The sequence below is a fragment of the Dendrobates tinctorius genome, unplaced genomic scaffold (genome assembly GCF_039654945.1).
Source record: "Dendrobates tinctorius isolate UK_male_01 unplaced genomic scaffold, ASM3965494v1 ptg000069l, whole genome shotgun sequence".
NCBI lineage: Eukaryota > Metazoa > Chordata > Amphibia > Anura > Dendrobatidae > Dendrobates > Dendrobates tinctorius.
The window spans coordinates 20,414,164-20,433,716 of record NW_027361737.1 but is presented as its reverse complement, the minus strand read 5'-3'; the positions used below and the strand labels follow the sequence as shown (position 1 = coordinate 20,433,716).

General features: G+C 48.0%; 1 protein-coding gene across 1 annotated transcript in view; it reads left to right on the top strand.

Annotated features, from left to right (window-relative positions):
* Positions 1-49: 49 nt before the first annotated feature.
* AP1S3 (adaptor related protein complex 1 subunit sigma 3) overlaps positions 50-19,553 on the top strand; it is a 79,000-nt gene continuing 59,496 nt past the window's right edge. Inside the window, exon 1 of the mRNA XM_073581144.1 lies at positions 50-199. Within this exon, the coding sequence (XP_073437245.1) occupies positions 197-199 (3 nt within the window). The 5' untranslated portion in view covers positions 50-196. The remainder of the gene's footprint in view (positions 200-19,553) is intronic.

Genomic DNA, 19,553 nt, shown 5'->3' with positions numbered 1-19,553 from the left:
CTCACAATCCGTGTGAGGTTGCTAGGGTCCCAGGATGAATGGGCGTGGCTTCCGTAAAGGGGTGTGACTGAGCACACGGCAGGTGCACTGAAGGGCGGGGCGTACTACGAGTGGGCGGGGCGCCGCCGGTGAAGTGCTGGTTCCATTCTCACCTCTGTCGTTGTCACCTGTGTCTTCCTTTTCCGCCGGAACAGAAATGGTAAGAGGGGAGATCGGGGGTGAGGCACCGGGACGGCGGGGCTGGGAGCAGGGCACGTAGCGGTGCACGGGCTGCTCTGTGACAACGTGACAGGTGTCCCGCTGACAGCTCGGTGCTCTGCTATGTCTGTCACAGGTGGTCATCATGGACGGTGGGAGATCAGTGCAGGGGCTGATCCTTAACCCTGTCATCCCCACCCGCCGTTTATGAGCTGCTGCCGGTCCTCCCTCTGATGTTACGTGAGACGTGCACAGGTGCCTGTCTGTGCTGCGTCCTCCCATATACAGAGATCAGCTGCACAGTGTGCACAGGTGCCTGTCTGTGCTGCGTCCTCCCATATACAGAGATCAGCTGCACAGTGTGCACAGGTGCCTGTCTGTGCTGCGTCCTCCCATATACAGAGATCAGCTGCACAGTGTGCACAGGTGCCTGTCTGTGCTGCGTCCTCCCATACACAGAGATCAGCTGCACAGGTGCCTGTCTGTGCTGCGTCCTCCCATACACAGAGATCAGCTGCACAGGTGCCTGTCTGTGCTGCGTCCTCCCATATACATAGATCAGCTGCACAGTGTGCACAGGTGCCTGTCTGTGCTGCGTCCTCCCATATACAGAGATCAGCTGCACAGTGTGCACAGGTGCCTGTCTGTGCTGCGTCCTCCCATATACAGAGATCAGCTGCACAGGTGCCTGTCTGTGCTGCGTCCTCCCATATACAGAGATCAGCTGCACAGGTGCCTGTCTGTGCTGCGTCCTCCCATATACAGAGATCAGCTGCACAGTGTGCACAGGTGCCTGTCTGTGCTGCGTCCTCCCATATACATAGATCAGCTGCACAGTGTGCACAGGTGCCTGTCTGTGCTGCGTCCTCCCATACACAGAGATCAGCTGCACAGGTGCCTGTCTGTGCTGCGTCCTCCCATATACATAGATCAGCTGCACAGTGTGCACAGGTGCCTGTGCTGCGTCCTCCCATATACAGAGATCAGCTGCACAGTGTGCACAGGTGCCTGTCTGTGCTGCGTCCTCCCATATACAGAGATCAGCTGCACAGTGTGCACAGGTGCCTGTCTGTGCTGCGTCCTCCCATATACATAGATCAGCTGCACAGTGTGCACAGGTGCCTGTCTGTGCTGCGTCCTCCCATATACATAGATCAGCTGCACAGTGTGCACAGGTGCCTGTCTGTGCTGCGTCCTCCCATATACATAGATCAGCTGCACAGTGTGCACAGGTGCCTGTCTGTGCTGCGTCCTCCCATATACAGAGATCAACTGCACAGGTGCCTGTCTGTGCTGCGTCCTCCCATATACAGAGATCATCTGCACAGTGTGCACAGGTGCCTGTCTGTGCTGCGTCCTCCCATACACAGAGATCAGCTGCACAGGTGCCTGTCTGTGCTGCATCCTCCCATATACAGAGATCAGCTGCACAGTGTGCACAGGTTCCTGTCTGTGCTGCGTCCTCCCATACACAGAGATCAGCTGCACAGTGTGCACAGGTGCCTGTCTGTGCTGCGTCCTCCCATACACAGAGATCAGCTGCACAGGTGCCTGTCTGTGCTGCGTCCTCCCATATACATAGATCAGCTGCACAGTGTGCACAGGTGCCTGTCTGTGCTGCGTCCTCCCATATACAGAGATCAGCTGCACAGTGTGCACAGGTGCCTGTCTGTGCTGCGTCCTCCCATATACATAGATCAACTGCACAGGTGCCTGTCTGTGCTGCGTCCTCCCATATACAGAGATCAGCTGCACAGTGTGCACAGGTGCCTGTCTGTGCTGCGTCCTCCCATATACAGAGATCAGCTGCACAGTGTGCACAGGTGCCTGTCTGTGCTGCGTCCTCCCATACACAGAGATCAGCTGCACAGGTGCCTGTCTGTGCTGCGTCCTCCCATACACAGAGATCAGCTGCACAGGTGCCTGTCTGTGCTGCATCCTCCCATACACAGAGATCAGCTGCACAGTGTGCACAGGTTCCTGTCTGTGCTGCGTCCTCCCATACACAGAGATCAGCTGCACAGTGTGCACAGGTGCCTGTCTGTGCTTCGTCCTCCCATACACAGAGATCAGCTGCACAGGTGCCTGTCTGTGCTGCGTCCTCCCATATACAGAGATCAGCTGCACAGTGTGCACAGGTGCCTGTCTGTGCTGCGTCCTCCCATACACAGAGATCAGCTGTACAGGTGCCTGTCTGTGCTGCATCCTCCCATATACAGAGATCAGCTGCACAGTGTGCACAGGTTCCTGTCTGTGCTGCGTCCTCCCATACACAGAGATCAGCTGCACAGTGTGCACAGGTGCCTGTCTGTGCTGCGTCCTCCCATACACAGAGATCAGCTGCACAGGTGCCTGTCTGTGCTGCGTCCTCCCATACACAGAGATCAGCTGCACAGGTGCCTGTCTGTGCTGCGTCCTCCCATACACAGAGATCAGCTGCACAGGTGCCTGTCTGTGCTGCATCCTCCCATATACAGAGATCAGCTCCACAGTGTGCACAGGTGCCTGTCTGTGCTGCGTCCTCCCATACACAGAGATCAGCTGCACAGGTGCCTGTCTGTGCTGCGTCCTCCCATACACAGAGATCAGCTGCACAGGTGCCTGTCTGTGCTGCGTCCTCCCATACACAGAGATCAGCTGCACAGGTGCCTGTCTGTGCTGCGTCCTCCCATACACAGAGATCAGCTGCACAGGTGCCTGTCTGTGCTGCATCCTCCCATATACAGAGATCAGCTCCACAGTGTGCACAGGTGCCTGTCTGTGCTGCGTCCTCCCATACACAGAGATCAGCTGCACAGGTGCCTGTCTGTGCTGCGTCCTCCCATACACAGAGATCAGCTCCACAGTGTGCACAGGTGCCTGTCTGTGCTGCGTCCTCCCATACACAGAGATCAGCTGCACAGGTGCCTGTCTGTGCTGCGTCCTCCCATACACAGAGATCAGCTGCACAGTGTGCACAGGTGCCTGTCTGTGCTGCGTCCTCCCATATACAGAGATCAGCTGCACAGTGTGCACAGGTGCCTGTCTGTGCTGCGTCCTCCCATATACATAGATCAGCTGCACAGTGTGCACAGGTGCCTGTCTGTGCTGCGTCCTCCCATATACATAGATCAGCTGCACAGTGTGCACAGGTGCCTGTCTGTGCTGCGTCCTCCCATATACATAGATCAGCTGCACAGTGTGCACAGGTGCCTGTCTGTGCTGCGTCCTCCCATATACAGAGATCAACTGCACAGGTGCCTGTCTGTGCTGCGTCCTCCCATATACAGAGATCATCTGCACAGTGTGCACAGGTGCCTGTCTGTGCTGCGTCCTCCCATACACAGAGATCAGCTGCACAGGTGCCTGTCTGTGCTGCATCCTCCCATATACAGAGATCAGCTGCACAGTGTGCACAGGTTCCTGTCTGTGCTGCGTCCTCCCATACACAGAGATCAGCTGCACAGTGTGCACAGGTGCCTGTCTGTGCTGCGTCCTCCCATACACAGAGATCAGCTGCACAGGTGCCTGTCTGTGCTGCGTCCTCCCATATACATAGATCAGCTGCACAGTGTGCACAGGTGCCTGTCTGTGCTGCGTCCTCCCATATACAGAGATCAGCTGCACAGTGTGCACAGGTGCCTGTCTGTGCTGCGTCCTCCCATATACATAGATCAACTGCACAGGTGCCTGTCTGTGCTGCGTCCTCCCATATACAGAGATCAGCTGCACAGTGTGCACAGGTGCCTGTCTGTGCTGCGTCCTCCCATAGACAGAGATCAGCTGCACAGTGTGCACAGGTGCCTGTCTGTGCTGCGTCCTCCCATACACAGAGATCAGCTGCACAGGTGCCTGTCTGTGCTGCGTCCTCCCATACACAGAGATCAGCTGCACAGGTGCCTGTCTGTGCTGCATCCTCCCATACACAGAGATCAGCTGCACAGTGTGCACAGGTTCCTGTCTGTGCTGCGTCCTCCCATACACAGAGATCAGCTGCACAGTGTGCACAGGTGCCTGTCTGTGCTTCGTCCTCCCATACACAGAGATCAGCTGCACAGGTGCCTGTCTGTGCTGCGTCCTCCCATATACAGAGATCAGCTGCACAGTGTGCACAGGTGCCTGTCTGTGCTGCGTCCTCCCATACACAGAGATCAGCTGTACAGGTGCCTGTCTGTGCTGCATCCTCCCATATACAGAGATCAGCTGCACAGTGTGCACAGGTTCCTGTCTGTGCTGCGTCCTCCCATACACAGAGATCAGCTGCACAGTGTGCACAGGTGCCTGTCTGTGCTGCGTCCTCCCATACACAGAGATCAGCTGCACAGGTGCCTGTCTGTGCTGCGTCCTCCCATACACAGAGATCAGCTGCACAGGTGCCTGTCTGTGCTGCGTCCTCCCATACACAGAGATCAGCTGCACAGGTGCCTGTCTGTGCTGCATCCTCCCATATACAGAGATCAGCTCCACAGTGTGCACAGGTGCCTGTCTGTGCTGCGTCCTCCCATACACAGAGATCAGCTGCACAGGTGCCTGTCTGTGCTGCGTCCTCCCATACACAGAGATCAGCTGCACAGGTGCCTGTCTGTGCTGCGTCCTCCCATACACAGAGATCAGCTGCACAGGTGCCTGTCTGTGCTGCGTCCTCCCATACACAGAGATCAGCTGCACAGGTGCCTGTCTGTGCTGCATCCTCCCATATACAGAGATCAGCTCCACAGTGTGCACAGGTGCCTGTCTGTGCTGCGTCCTCCCATACACAGAGATCAGCTGCACAGGTGCCTGTCTGTGCTGCGTCCTCCCATACACAGAGATCAGCTCCACAGTGTGCACAGGTGCCTGTCTGTGCTGCGTCCTCCCATACACAGAGATCAGCTGCACAGGTGCCTGTCTGTGCTGCGTCCTCCCATACACAGAGATCAGCTGCACAGTGTGCACAGGTGCCTGTCTGTGCTGCGTCCTCCCATATACAGAGATCAGCTGCACAGTGTGCACACATCCCATATCAGGGGATCACACATTAAATATAACAACTTTAGAAACTGTTATAAGCGCACCAATCACAGAGCAGGAAAGGCCCCGCTGCTGTCACTTCCCCACATCCCACCTGTCAGATCTGTTTTATGCCTGTGTCTGATGTACCTTGTGTTTCTGCTGACAGAACCGCAGCAGGCCACACTAGTTTCTTCCATAAATTGGATGAGACTCACCTTTTCAAGTCTATGGGTGTGCAAAAAAAAAAAAAATCAGCTGCCGTACGGAGACACAGTATAGCATCCGATATTTACAGATACATTACAGTTCTATAACATAGGAAACTCTAAGGCTATGTGCACACGCTGCGGATTCACCTGCGGGTTTTTCTGCGCGGATTCACAGGTAAAACTGCAGGTAAAGTGACCTGCAGATTAGCCTGCGGTTTTGCCCTGTGGTTTCACACCTCTGCTATGGTAAAGGTGTGAAACCGCTGCGGAATCCGCCCAAACGATTGACATGCTGCGGTTTGTAAACCGCAGCAAAACCGCATGGAAAAGACCGCAGCGTGAGCACAGCGGATTTATAATGCCGTAGGCTAACGTGGTACCATGTCTGCGGATCTGCTGCGTTTCTGCAGGGCCAAAATCGCAGCGGAACCGCAGCAAAAACCGCAGCGTATGCACATAGCCTAAGGGCAAGTGCCCACGATTCGGAGTTGCTGCGGGTTGGACGCTGTGTACTTGTGCAGCGTCCAGATGTTACAGCAGAGTGGATGGGATTTCAAGCAATCCCCCGTTCCCATTTATGCGTCCGCAGATGCCTGCGGATCACCCACAGAGACGGACATGCAGCACGTCTTTCCAGACCGCAGTATGTCAATTTTTTTTTTCTTTAATATATGCTCGTGTGACCCTACCTTTATAGAACCGCAACATCTTTGATGTTATAGGAGCCTGATTACCCAGACCACAGGACTGTAAGGCCGGGGTCACACTGGCGAGGAATACGGCCGAGTGAGAGGCGCTAAAAGCACGCATTACACACGGACCAATGATTCTCTATGGGGTCACTCGCACCAGCCGTATATTTCTCCTCAGTATCCTACGCTCCGTGCCACTCGCAGCATGCTGCGATTGTCAGCGTACTACGGCCGTAATACGCCAATGCAGGTCTATGGGTGCGCAAGAAATACGGATTACACACGGACCACACATGTGACTTGCGAGAAATACGCACCAGGTGTCTTTTAGCAAAGCCGGCAATTCAGTGCGCTATACAGTAAACTCACACTGACAGGTTTAATAAAGAAAGAAAGAATAGATATAGACACATAGAATACATATATATATATATACACGCATTCTATGTGTCTATATCTATTCTTTCGTTTCTGTTATAAACCCTGTCATAGGGCTCCATTATATGTCCATTTTGCAAGCCTGCGAGAAAATCTCGCCATTCGGATTACATACGGATGCCCTACGGATTACATACGGATGCTTACATGCGCAAAATACGCGACCACACCTTGATTACGGATGACATATAGAGCACTGTTTAGGGGACATTGATCCGTATTACGCATGTAAAATACTGACCGTATTTTGCGTTGGTTAGTGTGACCCCGGCCTAAGTGTCTCCTATCAGTCTGTGAAATCCAGGTGGTGGATGAATAACATACTAGTATTGTCTTTTTTTTATCCATGGCCTATAGCCTTGCTTTAGCGAGTTTGATCTGTGACGCAGATTAAGGGATTGCACAGACGAGGGTATTTTAGTTCTGAGCTTGATCCGACAAAACGTATCTCACTCGCCCCACTGTTATTCTATGGGGCCGTGCACATGTCCAATATTAATTTTTTTTTACCTTGGACAGAGCCTATCCAAAAGAAATATGGCTGCATACCCTGAGTTTGATCTAATATTTGGAATGCGCTCGGCCATGTTAATCAATGAGTGCATGGAAAACATTGGACTGCACTCAGATGACATATGAGTTCAGTTCGATTACCACAGACTGACAGAATGGAGAAAATTTTTTTCGCCCTCTTCTCATCAAAGAGGATGGGATCACACTCTGATTAATGTGTCATTGGCATAATTGTCCCAATTCTCTTAGTGTAAAGAATCTAGGCTTTCTGCAACTGCCCTAAAACTGGACATGTGCTGTGGTGCAGACCTCTTAGGCCATGTGCCAGAGGCGTAGCTAGGGGTTCAGGTCAGGAGGGGCGAAACATAACTGGTAACTCTGATTACAACTATGGCGGCGCTCATTCCTGCAGAACCTACAAGTGATCACAGTACAACTATACAGGGGCTTCTCACTAAATTAGAATCTCATCAAAAAGTTAATTTATTTCAGTTCTTCAATACAAAAAGTGAAACTCATATTATATAGTTATTACAGACAGTGATCCATTTCAAGTGTTTATTTCTGTTAATGATTATGGCGTACATCCAATGAAAACTCAAAAGTCATTATCTCAGTAGATTAGAATAATTAACTAAAAACACCTGCAGAGGTTTCCTAAGTTTTTAAAAAGGTCCCTTAGGCTGGTTTCACTTATACTTAATAAAAGAGGAAACTAACCTAAGGATGGTGCTATACAGTGAGTATACTATATACTAAGGGACTCTGCTATACATAGTATATAGTGTACTCACTTATTATGCATAGCACAGTCCCTTAGTATATAGTGTATTCACTTATTAACCCCTTTACCCCCAAGGGTGGTTTGCATGTTAATGACCAGGCCAATTTTTACAATTCTGACCACTCTCCCTTTATGAGGTAATAACTCTGGAATTCTTCCATGAATCCTGGTGATTCTGACAATGTTTTCTCGTGACATATTGTACTTCATGATAGTGGTAAAATTTCTTTGATATGACTTGCGTTTATTTGTGAAAGCTTTTTTGCAATTTTCCAACTTTGAATTTACATGCCCTTAAATCACAGACATATGTCACACAAAACACTTAATAAGTAACATTTCCCACATGTCTACTTTACAATTTTCGAACCAAAATTTTTTTTGTTAGGAAGTTAAGGCAATACTAGAACATAAAAAACACCTGCGCTACAAATAATTATTTGAACTACAAAGGCAACAACTGTGGTTGCCAGGATAAGGTGCATAAACCAAAAACCACCTGCAGAAAATATATTTGTTTGTTGTTCATATGAAATTGCAGCTATAATTGAGCCAGGAATGCAGGTGTGAAGAGGCAAAAAACTTACTTGAGTCTGATGAGTGTACAGAGGTTACTAGAGGATACACTTGGTTGTATGCAGAGTGCGCTTCACAAGGTGTCCGCAGCCAGTAGATGCACAGTTCAGCTGGAGGTGGAGATGTAGTGGAGCGTCGTCCTTGGGCGGTGGGGGAAACCTCCGTTGCTGCCGTGCAGCTAAGTGAATGAGCGACGGCGTGCTCCGGCCGAGAGACGCCGCCGTGGGATAGCGTTGAATGTGGGGGCGGGGTTTGATGCAGGTTATATCAATAATTTAAAAAAACAGTGTGAGGACCCCTCTATTCCTGATAACCAGCCTTGCTGATGTGGCGTCCCTGAGGCTCAGTCGCCACAGAGGTACTGCACCTCCTCCTGAGGTGTGGTGCCTCACCATCCAGGTAAGTTGGAGGCTCCTGACCACGCTCCAACATCTGCATCCCACACAACACAGTAGTTCAGCACAGCCACATTGCGGCTCCCTGCTTGGAGTGTAGCAGAGAACCTTTGGTGGCTCCCTGCTTGGAACACGAGACGTACTGGGAGGTGGGTGGAGTTAGAATACATAAAAGAGCGGGAAGGTTTAGGATTTGGGGTCAGTCAGTCAGAGGGAGTCACTCAGAGAGGAGTGAGGAAAGAAGATCCCTGAGAGGGATGGAGGAAGGAGGTGCTGCAGCAGACCTCAGTGACCTGGGTCTGCTGGCACCGGAAAGGAAAGAAGGAGAAAGACATTGAACAGAAACCTGATCTTCCATGAGAAGGAGAGATTAGTACGGAACGAAGGAGTAAAAGGGAACAGAGGACGTGGGTTAGAGGAGAACCCTGCCTAGAAGTTCTAAGCGCAAGGCCGGGGCAAGGTCCCCGAGGTTGTATGGATGCTAATGGTCCTGCAGCAGACACCGGTGGAGTAGTGAGCTGTAAATGCACTACACCCATCTAAGACTTGGGGGCACAACAGCAACTTGGATAGTGAGCCAGGACTCAGGAGTAAGGAGTCTCCGAAGCAGGAGTAAGGAGTCTCCGAAGCAGGCTACAGCTGTCTGCCGTACAAGTAGAGTTCTTGGGAACATCTGTCAGGAGGCACTCCAGTGTAACTCAGTACTGGGAGTACTTCACACTTAAAGGCGCTATAAGAGGAGACGTTCAGAAAGGCACATGTTGGAAGGGAGCATTCCATCTGACCTGGAGGTTGATTGAGCCTCTGACCCGGAGGACACAGTACGGGGGCAGGCACCTGTGTGTACTACAGTCTGTGAGTAAAGCTTTGGAACTACAAGCCCTGGTGTCCTCCATTGATTCTTGTGCCAACACGCCCAGCACTGCTACATCTGGGTACCAGCTACTGCGCCACTTGTGCCTCTCCTCTACCCCTACATCTACACTGCCCTGGGGCTACAGCTTCACCTGTGGGAAGCTTCACCATCTTGGCTGCAACACACCACCAGCCCCAGAGGATCTGCACACAGCGTCGGCTTAACATCTCACTTGCCGAACACCACAGGTGGCGTCACAAACTATTCCATTAACTTCATTCCACCATTTAACTTCCCCTGTTAATTGGGCGCCCAGGGCCACGGACCGGGTCACCGCCGCTGTGACAATCCCCTCTGAGAGACCGGCCCTGGGAGGGCGACCCACTGACAGCTGAGGATTGCAGCCCCCAGCTGTGAGTCTTACCTGGCTGGTTATAGAAAATACAGGGGAACCCACGCCATTTTTTTTCCATTTATTTTTAGCGCAGGTGGGGGCTAATGAATACCCCCATCAGCCGCTCCTGTTGTCACTTTTATTAGCAGCAGCAGTGGTAGACTGATGGGAGTATTAGTCCCATCCAGTGGCGTAACTACAAAGGTGCGAACTTTCAAATGGGGCTCTCCCATGCCAAAATACACGCACATATCCACTCCGTAAACCTCACACACGCGTGACTCTGCTCCACACACCTCGTATACACGTGGCTCCGTATACCTCGCACACGCGCGGCTCCGCTCCGTACACCTCGCGTGGCTCCGCTCCGTACACCCTGTAAACCCCTCCTGACTCCACACATAAACTTACCTCATCCAGCGCCATGACAACCAGCACAGCATAGTTGTCCTGCATACGCTGAGGCCCCTGATCACGTGACCCCCTGACTCCTCCCCTCCTGTGACCTCATCACAGAGCTCCATGACTGGTCACTGTGAGACATTGGGGGGTGGAGTGCAGAGTTCAGGGGGAGGAATAACAGAGTCCATGCTGGAGGAGGGGGCGCAGGACGTGATGGAAGCCCAGGTCCCACATGAAGCTGGCTGCTTCTTTGCTGGACTGGGCGGGCCCCAATCACTTCGGGACCCCGTCGCAGCTGCGACCTCTACAACCTCTGTAGATACGCCCCTGGTCCCATCAGCCGCCGCCTGCTGTCTATTTTAGCACTTAAATGTAACTCTCATCATTCTCCCCTGCTCGCGCTGATTGCCGGCAGAGCAGGGGAGAAGGATGAGAGCCGTATTCAGCACCCAACGCCGGGGAACAGCGCTTACTGCAACGCTTCTTCCCTGTCACCGTCCGTGTGGTACTGATGCGGCACGGTTGTCACATGTATTACACACACGGACAATGATATTTCCGGTACCAGAAATATCAGGACATGTGAAAGAGCCCTTACAGAGGGTTTTTATGTTTGGCAGCTGTCACATGCTAAAAGATGCTCTTTATTGCACAAAATACCTCATTTATACCTCCTTTTTTTTTTTTTTATGTTTTGGAGCTATCTTATAGAAAAAATAATTGTTTTTCTATCACTATATTCTGCGAGCTATAACATTTTTATTTTTCCGCTGATGAAGCTGTATGGCGGCTTGTTTTTTGAGGGACAAGATGACTTTTTCAGTGGTACCACGTTTATTTATATCCGTCTTTTTGATCGCGTGTTATTCCACTTTTTGCTCGGTATGATGATAAAGCATTGTTGTTTTTTTTTGTTTTTTTTCTTATGGTGTTCACTAAAGGGGTTAACTAGTGGGTCGGGTCATTGGGCACGCAGCAATTTCAAATGTGTACTTTTATTGTTTAGATTTTTTTCATTCAAATATTTATTTAGAGATAGAATATATAAGCTTTTTTATTATTATATTTTTAAAAATATATTTTTACAATTTAATTTTTTTATTTATTTTTTTTTTTTTTTACTTTTTCCTAACTTTTTTATACTTAGTCCCACTATGGGACAATCATTTTTTGCAGACTGATCGCTTCTATAGCAGGCAAATGAAGCAGCATCTGCATGCCATAGAAGCTGTCATTGCTGCACTGACAGAGAGACTTGCTGATCATGCACTGCGCATGATCAGCAAGTTTCCTAGCTCTGGTGAGCCGGATGTCATCATGACGAAATCCACTCACCATGGCAATGATCAGGACCCCGCGTCGGGCTGCGGGTTTCCGATCCAAAGGCAGAGGGGCTGTCAGCCCTGTGCCGGCTTCTGGAATGCTACCATCGTGTTTGATCGCAGTATTTCGGGGGTTTAAGTGCAGGGAGGGATTTTACAGATAACATTATTACTCCAGGTCACAAAGAACAGATACAGAATAATACAGGTGCTTCTCACAAATTTAGAATATCTTCAAAAAGTGAATTTCAGTTCTTCAATGCAAAAAGTATTATGGCTTACAGCTAATGAAAACCTAAAAGTCATAAAGTATTCTAATTTACTGAGATAATAACACCAGCTTGAAAACATGATTTTTTTTTTTTTCATTGATTTTAAGGCTACTGTACATCACAATGCTGATATGCAACGTTTCTGCGCAGTAAAATCCGCTGCGGATCCGCTGCAAATCTGCATCGTGTGCACACAGCCTTAAATTTCCATCTCCAAAAAGCCGATTAATAATGGAGAGGTGTCAATAAGACACCTCTCCATTATTAACCCTAGACTATGAAAGGGTTTAAAAACACACACAGACATTAATTACAAAGTCGTTTAATGAAATAAAGACACCAAGTTTTTGACCAATTTTTATTACTCTGCTATTCCAAAATTAAACCATGATCTGCAAAAAAAAAAAAAAATCAACAATATACTTACCTCGCCGCCGTTCAGTCATGTCCCACGCTGTAATCCTTCACAAGGGGTTAAATAGTTTACAATGAGGACCGGTGCTAATGCAACCAGCCCCACTGTAAACTATTTCAGAATGACTTAGTTCAGCTCAGCGCAGCCTCTTATAGATGCGCCTTTTCTGGGGTGTCTGGGGGCAGATTTTTGTAGGCAGGGGAGGGCCAAAAACAATGGTCCCTCTCAAGGCTATTAAAATCTGCCCTCACCTGCTTTACCTCTCTGGTTGACAAATTACCGCGGGAGCCCACGCAATTTTTTTACAAAAAATTAACCCCTTAAATTAACACCTACACCTCCCAAATTTTACACACAAACCCTCATCTAATTACTAGTGAAAGACATAAAAAAAACATGAAATGAAATGGTTTACTGTATGTAAACCATGTGTCATTCATTTCATGTCGGGTTTTGGAATGATTTTAATGAAGCCAGCAAATGTTTCAGCGGCTATTCTGCTAAGTGGAAATATATATATGATATGAACCCATTCTACGTCCGGGTGGCGAGCATTTTTATTGGTATATGGTCTCCCATCATGGTATGTGCTTCCTCCCCCTCCTATCCTGGTGTGCATGGCACCCCTCATCCCTATCCTGGTATGCATGGTCCCCTCACCCCCCAATCCTTGTATGCATGGTAACCCCTTATCCCTATCCTTGTATGCATGGTCCTCGCATCCCCCTATCCTTGTATGCATGGTCCTCGCACCCCCCAATCCTGGTATGCATGGTCCTCTCACCGCCCCTATCCTGGTATGCATGATCTTCTCACCCCCCCCCAATCCTGGTAGGCTTGCTACCCATAATCTCCTCCAATCCTGGTATGCGTGGTCCCCTCACCCCCCCTTTTGTGGTATGCGTGGTCCCCTCACCCCCCCTTTTGTGGTAGGCGTGGTCCCCTCACCCCCCCCTTTCGTGGTAGGCGTGGTCCCCTCACCCCTTTTATACTACACACATACAAAAAGAAAAAACATTTATACTCACCTTTCTTCCCTGTGTTCAAGCGCTGTAATATTCTGCTGGAGGCCAGGGGAGGAGTCTGGCACCGGAGTACGCGCATGCCCATAGCGCTGTCCGGCGCCATATTGCTGAAGACACACTGCAAATGTGTCTTCAGTAAAATGGCGCCAGATCGCGCTATGCGTATGCGCGATTCCGGCCGCACTCCTGCCCCGACCGAAGAGAAGCGCCGCGGCAACGCTCCTCCCAGTCAGGTAAGTATGGCGCCCGAGATCGCGGTATGTACGCATACCGCCATCTCCGGGTGCCATACACACTCCTCACCGCTGGATGCCTCATTCTGTCTGGAGCCAGACTGCGCAGGCGCGTCGCGCTTGCGCAGTCTATAAAGGCTTCAGTCAGAGTGACGATTAGCCCGTTATATATAATATAATATATGTTGTGTGTGTGTGTCTCTATGACGTGTGTGAGTATATATATTTATACATTCTTTGTGTCTATATCTATTCTTTCGTTTGTGTTTGAAAACCTGTCATTGGGCTCCATTATATGTCCATTTTGCAAGCCGGCGAGAAATTCTCGACATACGGATTACATACGGATGCTTACATGCGCAAAAAACAGAGCCACACCTTGAAAACGGATGACATACGGATCACTATTTAGGGAACATTTCTCTGTATTACGGCCGTAAAATACGGTCTGTATTTTTATACGTTAAGTGTGACTCCAGCCTAACTCTCCCTACTGTCGGGCAGGACACAATACCAATATTATTAACGCACATCACTTTTCACATTACACAATACAACAATACGCTTGTTCTTCAAGGGACAACGTGGATAGTATGTCTATTTCCTCACATCTGCATCACGGCCGGGTGTAGGAGCTGCCTGTCATTACATGCATTTTTTTTTATGGATAAGAATACTGCATGTTTTACATGGAAAACTGCTTATGTGCGCCTGTACACTGAATACCATGGGTCAGCGAGTGGACTTGACCACACGCTGACTGTAAATATGCTCATCTGAACCCGCCCTGGGCTCATACTCGCACTTATTACTGATCCATAATTCAGGGCCTGTTATGGGCTCACACTCTGCCTCTTTGTGCCGCTGACTTTATCAGATGATGTATTATCCAGGCATTAGCCACACTGGCATTGTTGCTTGTGCAGAATATGGAGCCACATATGGGCACTGTATAGCCGCACACATTGCCTACACATCTATAATACAAATTTCTGCTATGCTTTTAATATAGGATCTTATCGGCACGTGTCGGTTATTTTCAGGAGCTCGGTGCTTCCTCGTGACAGTATTTGATTACAGATTGCATTTATCAGATTATTCTTTATCTCTCTGTTCTCTTCTTTTTCTTGTATGAGAGCTTGCTGAATATTACAGCTGCAGCTGAGACGAGTGGCATCGAGATAAACCCTTAAGATGCAGCCTTTGTTCTGTACCTCTTCTAAGCTTCTCGTGGTAGAGAGGAAAACTGTCAGGAATAGCATCGTGCTGGGTGATCTATTATACCAGATCGGCAGGCGTCATGTAAGCAAATTCAGAGGTAGTGTCTTGTCTGTTAGGCGGGGTTTGGATCATTGCCTCCCATGGGATCACCTAGTCGTTACTGCTGGGTGCATTTGCATTCGGAGATGACGTTAATAATCCTCATTCACGTATTGCCAGCATTTTCCACTGCGCTTTACAATGAGATGAAAAAGTCAGTTCCCTGATTATAAGAGCTGACAATCTAAATGAGAAAATCAAAAACAAGAAAAAGCGTGTAATAAACGTGCAAAAAAATCTCAATTTTATTCATAATTAAAAATACATAAAAACACATATATTAGTTACAAAGCAAGATGCCAATAGTGCAAAGTCATGCGCCCAAATGAACTACAAAAGCAACGCCCACACTGGGCAGGTAGGAAATATTAATATCATTGTATGTAATTTAATGATAGTAGCAGCCTCCATAAACAATAGTCCTATACATAAAAGTCATCAAGATTATGCTGCTAAAGGCAACGAATTATATCCAAAACACCCATAATGACCTACCAGTCCCCCTGACGAAGGCACGCTGCCGAAACGCGCGTTGGGGAGGCGGCACCATCACTGGAAGTCTGGTAGGTCATTATGGGTGTTTTGGATATAAGTCGTTGTCTTTAGCAGCATAATCATGATGACTTTTATGTATAGGACTATTGTTTATGGAGGCTGCTACTATCATTAAATTACATACAATGATATACTGTAAATATTTCCTACCTGCCCAGTGTGGGTGTCGCTTTCGTAGTTCATTTGGGCTCATGACTTTGCACTATTGGCACCTTGTTTTGTAACTAATATGTGTTTTTATGTATTTTTAATTATGAATAAAATTGCGATTTTTGCACGTTTATTATACGCTTTTTCTTGTTTTTGATTTTTTTCATATGTTTGCGTAGAACAGCTTTACAACTAGTATGACTGTAATTATTATGGTTATTTACTGATTTTCTGTAGTTTGCTGGGGTTTATCTCTAATAGTGTTGCCAATCTAAATGAGAGCAGTGACATAATAGGTACATGGTGCTTTTTTTTTTTTTTTTTTAAGGATCATTCCTTTGTTCTGTCATATATGAAAAGCTTGTGGCCCTCGACATCCCATCATCTAAGACTCTGTTCACACTCTCCGTTTATATCTTCCATTTCAGGAACAGACAAGTGGAATAAGCAATCAATTACATCAATTATGTAAATAAAAGCAGAGGTGCACCATGGATTATTGTAGGGTCCGTTTTCTGGAACTTAAAGGTCCTCTGCTCAAAAAATCGTACTTGGACCCTATATTAATCAATGGCGCCCGTTCTTCCATTTGCTTTATGTAATAGATCACTTATTGCTCACACCAGTCTATTCCTAAAACAGAAAAGACAAAAGAATGTCTGAAGGGAGACTGAGTCGACACTGATACAAGAGGGGTGTAGCAGGCTGAAGGCAGAATGGAGTGGAGGTGTCTCAGACCAGTTAAGGTTGTGAATGGGTAATTGACCGTTCCCTTCCAGAAATATATTTTTTTTTTAAGGCAAGCTTATAATTTTGAATGTCAGGAGCAAGCCTTATTTTCCAGGAGAGTAAGGTCTAGGGAATCAGTGCAGCATGGGAGAAGGACTGCAGACGAGACGATGAAAGCTACAGGAGTGAGCGAAGAAAAAGAGAGCAGAGATGTATGATGGTGCTGTAAGGGAGGGACAGGACTGTAGTCATGACCTGAACAATTGCCATATCCATGTCCAGTCCTTGCCACTACAGGAAAATGTACTCTCCTCTTCTGCATACCTGTATCTCTAGAATCATCTTCCTCTGGGCACTTCCCAGGCAATAACGGTCCCTCTCTCAGGCGACTCCCATCAATGGAGACACAGTCCAGATTAACTTTAACACTTTACTGAGTACTTCACATGTTACATCCACAGTTGGTACATGGTGACATTTACTTGTATCCTCCTCGTTCCCTTTCTGGCTGTCACTTCTGTGCAGTACACGCCTGGACCGGACCGTCCTAGACTGCTCCCCTATTCCTTCCTAGCCTATCCTCGCCATGATGACAATTCCTTATGCCTGTTTCGCCCCAGACTCAAAATCATCAGCCACCATGTTTGGTTGCCTCTGGTAAAGCATCCGGCCCATCTGTACCGAACTTATCGAAGCTCCAGCTCCCTTCACTTCAGCTGTCCAGCCCTGACTCCTGCCCTAAAAGCATCGGCCCAGGCGACAGGTTGCCACATTCTTCCGTTTCTGTACTGGCCCACTGCTATGACACACAGTGACACATTATATTAAGCAATAATATGATACAAGAATACAAGACAATATATTACAGTTTTCTACAAAATGGTAAAACATACATGTGGCAATACCATTAAAGATGAGCGATAATACGTAGTTTATATGCAGCAGTACCGCAGGCATTTATCATAGACAAATTTGTAAACCTTAACAACCAGGAGACAATCAGAGGGAAGGGGAGCAAGAAAGACCTCAAATCTCTCCCCCTTACAGTGCCATCATTGTGGTAGGCTTTGTAGACCAGTTAGTGAAATGAGTGATAGAGAGCAGCAGCTTAGTATAAGCCCAGGGCTATGCAGCACCATGTGTTGTGTGACAGCAATTCTCAGACAAATCCGGCAACAAAAATAATTATACAACCGTTTTCGAGCTTTGGTTTCAATGGAAAAAAATAGCCAAATCATCAACTGGGGAACCCGATGCTAGGACCCCCAATAGATTGATGTCCCAGACCCACCACATTATACTCGCCCCATTCAGGAGACTAAATGAACCGCAGGTCAAGTGTGCAGTCAGACTCTGTTCTTAGACTATAGGACTGCCAAACGGCCAAGTGCTGCGTCCTCTGTCAGCCCCATTGACTTTGAATGTATCACTTCTTCTAGTTTCTTTTCACCTTTTGCTTTATGGCTGCTGTTGGGTCTACGTTTTTATTTATAATCCTTCATTTTGTCTTGTTGACCAGGGGAGGGCATGTGGGAAGATCAGCCACTCTCATCCCGGTGTAGTAGGATCACTAAAGATGACTTGTACCGCAGCAGGTCATGTCACCATACAATTAATAAATGGTTGTACCTGTGCATTGCTCTCTATTTATTGGGGCAATGGGACAGAGGGAAGATAGCCCAGCGATGCACTCTGCTGTCTGACTCCGTCAGTCTCCTACACCAAGAACAGATCAGCAAGGGGCATGTGTGATTATAGCGCTCCATACTATCCTGACTGCAGCTAAAAGTGTTAGGTGCTCAGGACCCCCATCTTGGCAATCGTGTCAAAAGTGGTGAGACTCAGCGATCAGACTATGTCATTCATAATAATAACCTTTATTTATATGGCGCCAACATATTCTGCAGCGCTCTACAATTCACCAGTTCATATACAAGTCATAAGTAATACGTTAAAGATAATACAGTAAATAAAGCTAAAATTGATGCCAACCCTGCCCATAAGAGCTTATAATCTGCAATGAGGTGACGGTGACAAAGTATAGGGGCTTATTTACAATGATGGTCCAGCCATCTTGAGGGAATGTGGGATAGATAAAGACTGCATGAGCTAGTTGCCAGCCAGTATGTGTGGTGCTTTTGGGTTCAGTTGATTTTGATGGAGAGTTATGTTCAGAGACGTATTGGATGATCTATATGTAAAAGGACTTTGATTAGGGAACGGGATAGGCCGCTCTAAGCAGATGTGTTTTTAGGGAGCGCCTAAAACTGTGTAAGTTGTGTTAGTCCTAATTTCTTGGTAGAGCATTCCAGAGGATTCGTGCAACTCAGGAGAAGTCTTGGAGCCGGGATTGGGAGGTTGGGATAAGTGCGGATGTTAGTCGAAAGTCGCTTGTGCAGCGTAATGAGCGGGTAGGCAGTAAACAGAAATGAGGGAGGAGATATAGGGGGGACCACACTGTGGGGAAATTTGTGGGTGAGAACAAGCAGTTTAAATTGGATCCTATGATGTATGGGCAGCCAGTACAATGACTAGCACAGAGCAAATGTGTCCGACTAACGATTAGCCAAATAGATGACCCTGACAGCTGCATTAAGGATGGACTGGAGAGGGGAAAGTCGAGTGAGGGGGATGCCAATTAATAGAGAATTACAGTAGTCAAGGTGGGAGTGGATAAGGGCAATAGTGAGGGTTTTTGTTTCCATGGTTAGAAAGGGGCAGATTCTAGAGATGTTCTGTAGGCACAAGTGACAAGAGCGGGCAAGAGATTGTATGTAGGAGATGAAGGAAAGGTTGGTGTCAAACATAATACCCAGACAGTGGACCTGCTGCCTAGGCATTAATTTGGTGCCACACACAGAGAGGGTGATTTCAGGTTTAGGGAGGTCAGTAGATATCGGGAGCAGAATTAGTTCAGCTTTGGAAAGGTTGAGTTTCAGATAGAGAGCGGACATGATGTTGGAGACTGCGGACAGACAGTAGTACAGCAGGTGTAAGGTCGGGGATGACATGTTGTGTGTTATCAGCATAAAGATGGTACTGAAAGCCCTATCTGCTGATGGTCTGATTGGGGTCATGTAGAGAGAGAAGAGGGCCAATGACTG